The sequence below is a fragment of the Lonchura striata genome, chromosome 20, assembly GCF_050655825.1.
Source record: "Lonchura striata isolate lonStrDom1 chromosome 20, ASM5065582v1, whole genome shotgun sequence".
NCBI lineage: Eukaryota > Metazoa > Chordata > Aves > Passeriformes > Estrildidae > Lonchura > Lonchura striata.
This window is the reverse complement of record NC_140722.1, coordinates 12,428,537-12,439,284: the sequence shown is the minus strand read 5'-3', so window position 1 is coordinate 12,439,284 and position 10,748 is coordinate 12,428,537. Positions and strand designations below refer to the sequence as shown.

Here is a 10,748-nt window from a genome sequence, read left to right as displayed (position 1 = left end):
GGATTGTTTCCACTCAAAGAGAAAATTGATGGTAGTCTCCATTTCTCTCAAGCCTCCAGCCCATGCTATTCTAGAAGTTCTCTTCCACACGACATCCTCCCATGCCCACAATACCTCCCTGCTGCCTGCCTGCCCTTTCTTTTGCTCATTGTGGGGACCATCAGTGCCCAAACCAGCTGGGCCCCACGTTTGCAGAGCGTTTCTCAGAAAGCCCTTTGGGCTGCAGAGTCAGGCTTGGGACTTGCCCCAGTTCAGCTTTTAGTCACTCCAGGCAGAGGTCGGTAACTGCTCCGTCCCAAAGGCTGGCGGAGCAGCGTGTGGCCCTGTCACCCACTTCAGCTCAGCCTCGTGTTAATTCCGTGAATAAGAGCGCTGACATACGAGACAGGGTTTGCAGCAGGGGCTTTTAACCAAAGCAGGATGCTGGCTGGACTCCAGGACGTACAGTTGTTCTCTGCTTATTATACTAAACATGCAGTTATGTTATCCAAATTGTACATCTGAGTAAGAGTTTGCTACTTCAACCGAAACGCTTCGCTCGGAGCTCACTTGCTTTTTCCACAAGGCTGTGTGATGCTCTCACACACTGATTCAGAAATGAGTGTTCGTGCCCTACTGCTTTAATTAGTCACACGGACCGGGGAACGCGCTCGCAGTGGAGCAGCACGGGCTGGCTTCAGCTTCATCCTCCGGCAAGGCGGGACAGCGGGGCGGCCGGGAGCGGGAAGGACGATGGCTGGGAATCGCCTGTCCGCAGGGAACACGGTCATTGCCAGCTGGGCTTTCCAAAGCCCGCTCGCCCTTGCTGTCTGCCCGTCCCTTATCGCCCGCCCGTCCCTCGCTGCTGCCGCGGGCGCTATCTCCGGGCGTGAAACCACACGGGCTTGTTTTTTCCTAGCCGGCTCGATAAGAGCCGACAGATGTCAGTGCAGCCTGAACAACACGGGCCGAGCTCTGCTCGGGGCTCTGCTCCCGCAGGAACATCCCGGTGGGAGCTCCGCCGCCCGGGGTACCGGGGCGAGGGGGAGAGCGGCGCCCGGAGCAGTCTCGGTGTCTTAGGGCAGCTGCACGGGCTCGCACAGCTAAAAATACCCGCCCGAGTATTTTTAAAAACACGTTCGAGGGTCCTTATAAACACGCGGATTTTTGTTGACAGAACAAGACTGCTCATTTTTGCTGTGTATTATCCTTGAAAACCTGCTCTGTTTGTGCAGGGAGTCCCATGACAACCTCGGCTTGCTGAGGGTGCCGCAATGATCTCAACAACAAAATGTGTCCCTTTATCTGCTGGAGAGGGACAGAGGGGAAGCAGGAAGTATCTGCAGGCTGTAGGAAAAGCAGTTAAGAAATGGAAATAAGCTGCTTTATCAAAATATTGCTTTGCTGTTTTCACAAGTGCAATCCCAGTGGCTTTCTAGCCCAGCTCGGGGCACCTCTTCTGTGGAAAGTTGATGCCAGATTTGTGCGTAAAGCCCAGTAAAATCAGTGGGATTGGCTCTGTCATCTGCTTAAGTGATGTCTGAATGGAGGGAATTTAACAATGGGGTTTCATCTTTTGCCATAAATGCGTTTTTAAGTGACAGCTCTAGGACAGAGAAGGCCTCCCTAGGGAAACTCGCTCATGGTCTGTTACTGGGGGGAAAAAAGTGAAAGTATTTTGATATTCCTGAAGGCAACTGGGGCATGAAGCCACAAACCGAGATAGTCAGGGGAAAACCAGCCATTAAGATAGCCAAGGGGAAAGGTGGCAAGTTTTATTGTATTTGAGAGTGGAAAGTTTGTACTTTAGAGTTTGGATGGTGGCAGTGGCTGGCTCTGTGCCTGGTATTCTATCCCTCACTGCAGTGTCAGGACCAGAGAGAAGACAAATGCTAGGTCAGGGAATGAAAGATCGCATGGAAATCTCAAATCTGCACAAAGTAAATCAGAATATTAATAAGTTGGATGTTTATCTACTCAGCTACACACCACACACAGTGAAGTGCAGAGCTTTGCTCCTGGAGCCCTGGACCTCTCCCTGTGGCTGATGGGAACCGAGATGGACTGAAGGGTGTCAGTCAGCCTGGCATTTAGACCAGGACACTGTCCCCTCCCCAGGGCCATCTACATGTGATGAGGGTAGTGAAGTGATGGTGGCTTTGTGGTTATAGGTATCAGTAGCTCTTGATTCTCAGACTCTTTTAGAAAGCAGATAGAAAATTAACAGCTTAGATTGATACTTTAACAATAATTTAGGAATCAAGGACTGAAATTAGGCACCTGGTCACCATTTTTGACCTAAACTACGATGCAGGAAACAGAGAAATGACAACAAAATAAGAGTTAAGTGAAGGAAAGAGCTAAAAGCAAAGACCAGATAGAATCTTCTTCAGCTAAAATTAATGGGAAACTCTCACAGGCTGTAGTGGGAGTCCAGTCACATAAACACTGAGCAAATCCCACAAATGTAGATTCCTCTCCTTATGCCCTAAAAGCCTTGTTATGTAACTGGGTAGCACGAATTATTTTTAGGGGTGCTCAGCCTCCTTTGTTGCTCCAGCCAGATGTGCACAGCAGTCTCAGGGGCCATTTCAGGAGCTAAGCCTTTACTCAGATGTCTTTAACCACCGTGCCAGGCTACAGCCACCTACACTGGAAAAGCTGAGTGCAAACTGGGGCCCAGAGAGCGGCTGCCTGTGGCAGGGCAGTGCCAGCAGCAGGGCTGACACGTGCTGCTCTGCACCAAGAAATGAGGCTTGCACATATGGACCACTTGCTCTAACAGCAACTGATTTCAATCGGTTATTTTCCCTCCCAAGGTACAAATAAATGCAAATTTTACTCATTGACATTTCTCTTGCTGTCGTGTTTCCTAGTGTTCATCCAAGGTTTTTTGCTTGTGTGTCCAAGTCTCTACTTTTAATGCTGCAGTCTCACAGTTGTTGCCTCTTTTCTTCCTTAATATTTTTTATATTACCAGATGGCCCATTCTGCTTTTTAACCTCTTCATTTTTTCCCACCGTTGTAGGTGGTAGAAACAACAGAATAAAAATGCAGAGATCTGCAGCCCAGTGTTCTGGAAAAGACAATTCTCTATCCCCTTCCTCCTTCCTGAGAGTCAGGGAAAGGCAGATCTTGAAAGTAATTTCCTCTTCTATCTCTGAAACTGTGTGTGATTTCAAAAAGCTGTCAGTCTGTGTCATGCAGCCTTCACCCAGGTGAAACATGTGACTTTACCCTTGCTGTCACTTTTGGCCACTAATTAAAACTGGTGTAAGCAGTGATGAATTGTGCCTGGCATTGCTAACAGCTGGAATTTTAGTAACTACATCTATGCTGTAACTATAGCCAGGGCCACAGCCAGGGCTACAGCAGGATGTAAAATTTCTGATTTCCTGAAACAAGTAATTGGTAAGCTTTATGAGTTATTCTAGGGGTTTGGAATAATAGGATGAGGGAAAGTCTGTTTTCCACTTTGGAATGACTTCATTTTCAAATTTCTCCTTCAGAGGATGGACATTACAGCCAAGGTGGGCTTGGTGTGCTTTGCTGAACTTGTCACCTGCACTGGCAAAGTTTTCAGAGTAACCAAACCAAGACAGAGTAACCAAACCAAGACAGAGTAACCAAACCAAAACCTTAAACTTGTCTTGCTGTGAATTGCACCAGCAGGAAAACTCTGCTTGCCTACCCCCAGAGTCAGGAGAACTAATTTATAGGCTGATTGTTCCTACTAGTTTGTTGTTTTAGTTTTTGGATTTGTTTGTTTGTTTTCTTCACAGTCCTCAAGAGAGTTCCCTTTCCTTTTGGCAGGTGGCACAAGCACAGATCCCCACAAACCAGCCTGTTTCAAAGAATTGTCCTGTCAGTAAGTACAAGATTTGTCTCGTCTCAGTGTCTCTCTAAAAAGAAGAGGAAGAGAAAGAAAACTACTAATAATCTTCTAGGCTGACCTTTACATTTTCTTGTTATATTACATTCTCAGGGGTGTGTTCATCAGAACGAACTCTGGGCCCCAGAGGAAAAGGCATTACAACAGTGGAGGCAGAATGAGTCATGTGGGCATCTTGAGCCTGATGTGAGATGGATTTATTCCTGCAACAGGCAGCAACTGCTGTCAAATCCTGGGCTAGCAGTGATGTGCAAAGTGAACTTCCCCGCTGTGTAGGGATTTCATTCTTTCACTTACTAATTGTTGTACCAATTGCAGGAGATTTTGAATGAGAAATTTGCATCAAGAAGACACCTAACTTGTGAGCAAGCGCCGAGAGGAGAAATGGAGATTTCAGTGAGAACCACACGGGCTGTTTGCTGAGGAAAGGCTACAGCATAGAGAGCTGATTGGAAAGCTTCAATTCCAGAGTGCAGGATGTGTGGCCAGGCCCCAGAGAGCATTAGTCATCTCATAAGTGAATGCTCAGAGCTGGCCGGAGATGAGTACAAAATACAGCATGACAAAGCTGGCAGTGCTGTGCACAGCCCATGCTGCCAGGGAAGGGGGTACAGCCACAATCAGCACCACCACCCCAGGCCAGGTAAATTGAGAGAACTGAGAAGCTAAACGTGAAGTTTGTTGTCAGAAGGCAGATGTGGTGCCTCCAGAAGAAGTTCATCAGTTACTTCTGCACTGGATGACAGCACTGGTAGAAAATAACAAGAAGTCACTGACAAATATGTGTGCGGCAGGAAGTGAATTAAAAATGGGGCATGAAAATGGCACAGGTCTTAGTGTCCTTCTGTCCAGCGGGCTCAGGTGTTGCGTGAGGAGCTCAGGCGCAGCGTCCAAACTAAGACAGGGCTCTCCCTGGCACCGCAGCATCCTCACGACGGGATGTCGGCTCAGGTCCCGACCTGGCAAAAGCCAGGCTGAAACGCCAACCAGCGCCGGCTGCGCTGGCCGGGGCCGCGGGCAGCGCTGACCCGCGGGGCGGGCGGGGAGCCCGCGGGTCCCGCCGGCCCGGGCGCTGCGGCGCGACCCCCGCGGGCCGGCGCTTTCCAGAGAATACGGTAACCATGTCCGCATCACGTGCGGCCGCTCCCGCCGGCCGCGGCGCGGGACCGGCCGGGAGGGCGGGCCGGGCCGGGACCGCGCTCCGCCGGCCGAGCGGGGCCGCTTTAAGAGGCCGCCGGGCGCCGCCGCCTCGCCCTGCCCGCCCCGGCGGAGAGCGATGCCCGCGTAGGGCGGGTGGCTCCGGCACCATGGGGCTGTGCTACAGCCTGCGCTCCCGCCTGGCCGCCGCGCACCCCTCCGCGCCCTACGGCAGCCGCGGCGAGCCGGACACCCCCGCGCCGGCGGAGCACGGGGACCCGCAGGTGCGGCACCGGCTGCGGCAGGACCTGGTGGCCAAGGAGCGGGCGGACAAGAAGCGGAGCAAGAGCATCGACAAGACGCTGAAGGCGGAGAAGCGCGAGTACAAGCAGACGCACCGGCTGCTGCTGCTGGGTGAGCGGGGCGCGGCAGGTGCGGGGCCCGGCAGGTGCGGGGCCCGGCAGGTGCGGGGCCCGGCCGGTGCGGGGCCGAGGCCGCCGCCGGTGCCCGGGCGGGAGCAGGGGGCGGTGGCCGCGGGGCACCGGGGCGGGGCGGGCGCGCACGTGGCGGCGGCGCCGGGCGGGCGCTCCGGGGGCTCGGGGGGCAGCGGCAGCGCGGGGGGAACGGGGCCGGGATTTGCCGTGCCCGGCCCGGGGTACCGGCGCTGGGGGGTTCCGTGCCCGGCCGCGCCCGCTGCAGTGTGCGGTAGGAGCCGATGGCCGGCCCGAGGCCAGGAGCAGCCGCATCCCAGGTGATGCTCGGCGCCAGCACGGGGCCGCCTGTCCCCACGCTGTCCCCACGCTGTCCCCACGCTGTCCCCACGCTGTCCCCACGCTGGCTGCTCACACGGAGCCATGCAGAGGGACCGCGGCAGCAGCGGGGGCGGCTCTCCCGTTTAGGCTCCCCCGTTAGGAGGAAGCCCGAGTTTTCCGTCTGCGGGAGTGATTTGCCGTTGTCCGCTCCGCCTCCCCCCCGAATGCACGGCGGGGAGATGCAGCCTCTCGGGCTGTGCGGGTCCATCCGGCGCTGCCCCCTGCTCCAGCTCTTGTTCCCTGCATGGCAGCTCGTCCCTGCCCTGGACTGCGCAGGGCTCACGGGCAGGGATGCTCCTGCACGGTGACAGCACCGGCATTGCCTTCCCGAGGGGTGCTCTATGGAAAGGCACTTTAATTATGCAGTTGTGTGATGTCTGAGCTTGTGTAGTACACGACCCCAACCCAAACAGGCTTAGAAAGTCATGTATTGGCCTTCAGGTAAGTCGAAAGAGGCTGGAAATGTTCCCACTCCTCTGCCTCCCAGTGCAATGCAGATGGAATACAGGTTACCCTGAGCATCTTGGAATAGCAGAGAATATTTTCAAATGTTCACAAATAACTTTAGCGCCTCTCATGCTTGGAGTGCATGTGGTTCTGCAGGGCATAAATAGCAAAATTTGGCCTTATTCATATTGGTGTGTGTTTGCAGCCTGTAATAGAGAAGCAGAATTTTAAGGAGCTTAAGAAAACAATATTGGACCTTGTTTTCTGCATCTTGGTGGTAAAAGTTTCTATTCCAGAAGCAGAGCTTCTTTTGATGTGGTTGCAGCTATACTGATGCAAATCTGTTCATGAAGGTGTCCCTCCTCATGGGAAGGGGGTTGAGCAACACTTGTGGGAAGAGTAAAGCTCATTGCTGTGACTGTTGGTAAGGAATCACACCTCTACCCAACGTGCATTCCTTTCAAGCACCCCATACCTGTAGGTGTGTTATCATTTGGTGTTTTAATGTATTTCCAGTCTGTTCTGTAGTGAACAAGTGTGTGAAGGAGGAGCCATGAGAACTTTTCTTCCTTTGTAGATTAAATAAGTCAGAAAAAAAATCCAACAGCAGGGCTAGTTTTGATGTTAATCTGCAAGCCTTTAAGTCATAAAGGCTACAGGCAGTATTTCAGTTGCCTGGTTTTTAATAAAGAGCTGGGTCTTGCTGCAATGACATTGAACACTGAGTGGGTTGAACAACACATCTGAGTGGTTTAGAGTTGTCTATGGTGAAGCCAACAGAGCTTTCTTTGTCAAAATACTGATTTATAAATCTGATGGATATGAGTCAGTGTTATGCTGGCAGTCGTTTATTACATTTCAGCCTGGAGTTGAATAGCAGGAAGTCACTTTTTGGCCCTCTTGTAAATCTTGGGATGCCTTAGAGACCCATTTCCCTGCTCCTTGCACAGGGACTGTCAGTTTTCCAGTTAGCTTCCTTCCCTTGCTGCTTCTCCCCTGCATCCCACTCTCACTGTTGCTTTGAGGATTTTCTGTTTCTAAACTGGAATGTGAAGTTTGGGGTACATTTGGTGATCCTTCATGTACATCAGCAGGTATTGCTGCCACAGCTGAGTGTGTCTGTGCTGAGATTGCTTAGGGATTGTACACACAAATTGAGCAGGAGGGTGATGTTGAATGCAGGGGCCAGGAGCATCCAGCTGGGATTTAAAGCTGCAGCTGAGTCTTCCTCTAAGGAATGGAATTAGGGTGGGGAAAATTTGCAGAGCCAGGTGTGTCTCCTCGCTTGTGCTGAAGCTCAATGGCAAAAGCTGCAGTAGATACTTAGAGTTTCTCACTTGTGTTCCAAATTTTTAGGCTGACATGCTCCCGTAGGGGTGCATTGCTGACACGGACAGCAAAGGGACTGCCAGCTCTTTCTCTGAGAGTAACATTTTAGATGAAAACTGCTCTGATGCTTCAGGTCTGTCCTGTCCCCAAGGCTGAATTATTTTTATCATGTGGCTGCAGTAGCTCGTGCACTTCCAAGGGCTGTGCTGAGAATGGTGGAGTGTTCCTTCCTATGGCTGGGCTGTGCAGGACACAGGCAGAGCACAAGTCTCTGTGCCCATGCTGTGTGGTTTGGTGTTGTAGTGAGTGTGTAACTTACACATCTGTTACTCAGAGTATCACTGAGTTTATGCTCTTCAGACGCCTGATACTTATGTTCCCACATTGTAGTTCCTTTTTTCAGAAGGACAAGTTCATAATTTTATGTCTGCTCAGGGGTGTGCAGTGCAGTTACTCAATGGACACCTTTATGCTGTTAATTGATTGATGTTTCTTTAATAATTTTTCAGTGCTTTTTTCATCACCACTGCTGTATAAGATAGCATCCCAAGCCCTGGAATGTCTCTTAATTTCAGTAGAGCAAAGATCTTGCATCTGCTCTGTTTTGGAGGCAATAATCTGACTTTGTACTGGCAGCAGAGCAGTGGGAGGTTTTTCGCTTTGTTTTTGTGAAATGCTCAACCAGGTGTAATCTTACTGGGTTTTGTTTAGTGAACTATACAAGTCACAACTTCAAGATTATAATCACTGTTATGTTGGCAGCATAGTGTGAGTTCAGGGATACTACTGGGAATAGGAGGTGATTTTTCATTGCGTGGGGTTGTTTTATTGTTGGAGAACAATCCTGGCTCTAAAAGTGAAAGTCTGTGGTTATGGGGGAAAAGATTTTAAACTTTGTCATAAAACATTCCTATTACCCATGTGCTTTCTTCTTGTGACAATAATGTGGGTTTTCCTCTATTTTTTTTTCTTTTAGAGACTTGAAAGTATGAATCTGTCTTGCTATAAGACAGTGAGCTTGGGCTGGTCCCCTCTCAGTGCTTTGCCAATCTCTGTGTACTTGGCTTTTTCACTCTCTCAGGCTGAACTCTTGCCTATGTACAAAGTACTTGTAGCTTATTCCCATCTTGAAAAGGAACTTCAGATTCCAATATACAAATAGAAATATATGCACTTGTCACCCTAAATATTTATATTAAACTACAGCTTATAAAATAACAACTATTCTGAATCTTCCCTACATCAGTGCTTCAGTAAAAATGTTTTAGCAGAAATATTTATGCTGGTGCAAATATGAATATAGGGTATGCAAATGGAAAGTTTTTATGTGGAAATATATTATATAAAAGAAAAACACACTTTAAAAAGCTGGGAAATAGCAGTGTGAAGACTGACCACAGTCACCCTCTGTGTGTGTGCTGCATGGTGAGCCCCTGCCTGCCGTATAATTAAAGACTGTTTTGTATGGTTTACATTGTATTTTCTTCCACAGAGCTGGTACTCCATTCAGGGCACAAGATGGATGTTGTGTAGTGAATGAGCAGCTATTCAATATTCTTATCCTCCTCATACAATGTGTCACCCTGTGCCCTATCTGCGACACTCCGTCCATACCCTGTGCTGAATAAAGAACTGTTGAACTCCTCACGCTGTGGCACTGATCACTGCAGGGACTGAATGCTCCACAAATGTCAGTGAAATGCTGTGAAATGAGGTGGTATCCTCCTCCTTGTGTGGATACTGGAGGGGGAAATGCCATCAAAGACTAAAGCTGAAATTGTCCAAAGGAACCAGTGATTTTATATGTCCTATCACTAATTTTCATCCATAGTACCCAAATTCTTTTGGTTTTTTTTTTGGTTTTTTTTTAGTAAATACTTTCTGTAATTAGATGATGGACCTCATTGTTGTGAACACTCAGCACTTTTACAAAGGGAGTTTTAGGTGCTCTAAGTGCAGCCCAGGAGTGGGAAGCACAGCTGGTTCTCCTGTGTGCTGCTCTGCTGCTCGGGGCAGCTCCGTAGCAGACTGAAGCTGGCCTGGTTCCCCAGGGCAGCATGGAATGGCAAATCCCACAAAATATCCCTTCTCTTGTGGTGATTCCCTTGCTAGCTCACAGGAGGTTATCTTGGTACTGCTTCTCTCAGGATGGAGTGGGAGAGGAGGACACCCAATTATAAAGACAGGCATGTGCTGGAGCACTTGACAAATCTTGTTGTCAAGATTTTCATTCACTTGCAGTTTGTTTCTTGTGCCCCATGTATTATGAGCTGCAAGAGAGGACACACACCCTGCTGAAAAGCATGTTATCCTTATCAGAAGATCATGTAAAAGATGTATAGGACAAAATAGACTAAAAATGTAGAGGAATCTTTATCCTGGGTGCTTCCTAATTCTCAAGAACAAGATTTTGCACACTAAACATCTTATACCAGATTTCCCCTTTAAGAAAAGCAGGAATAGGTCAAAAAATATCCTAGGGAATGCCTGTGATGTGTGTATCTTGTAGCAGGCTGCACACTGTGATACCAGCTGGAGAGGCAGCAGTGTGCACTTCCCCAGATGGACTGTCTTTAGTGGTGAAGGAATTGCAATATTTTCCAATAGGGCTCCCAAGAATAACCAGATACTACAAGAACACTTGGACATGGGAATCTCTGTGGTTTCCATCTGCCCAGTACTTCCCAGTGCAGACATGACAATCTTGCTGTGGACAGCAAGGAGGTGGAATGCTAATTATGGATCTTCCTTTGCAATGAGGAGCCTGTGCAAGAGGCGTCCTGTTCAGTTCCCACTGCTGTATCCAAAATGGGATGATTTTTCAGTTGGCAAATGGAGATCTTCTGGTTTGGAATATGTTCACCCCTAAACAAAAATAACTGGGAAGCTTTGCAAACTTGAAGAAAGCTTTACGCAGTGTGCAAGCAATGCTGGCTGCATCTGTAATGTGATTTGTGATTGTTTGCTGAATCTCAAAACAACTTAATGTCCTCAGCAGTGGCACCTCTATGCTTTAGATCGTTGGTAAAGTAATTTCTCTCCTGCTCTCATTTTAAATTTCATAGGAAGGGGAGAGGCAAGTTACTTCTCATGTCCTGCTTTGTTTTGTTCTGTTTTGGTTTGGTTAGTTTTGTTTTCATTTGTTTTTTTTT

The 10,748-nt window shown here is 49.1% G+C and overlaps 1 protein-coding gene across 1 annotated transcript in view; it reads left to right on the top strand.

Annotated features, from left to right (window-relative positions):
* Nucleotides 1-5,050: 5,050 nt before the first annotated feature.
* Nucleotides 5,051-10,748, top strand: part of GNAS (GNAS complex locus) — a 128,517-nt gene continuing 122,819 nt past the window's right edge. Inside the window, exon 1 of the mRNA XM_021553591.4 lies at nt 5,051-5,422. Coding sequence (XP_021409266.1) covers nt 5,179-5,422 — 244 coding nt within the window. The 5' untranslated portion in view covers nt 5,051-5,178. The remainder of the gene's footprint in view (nt 5,423-10,748) is intronic.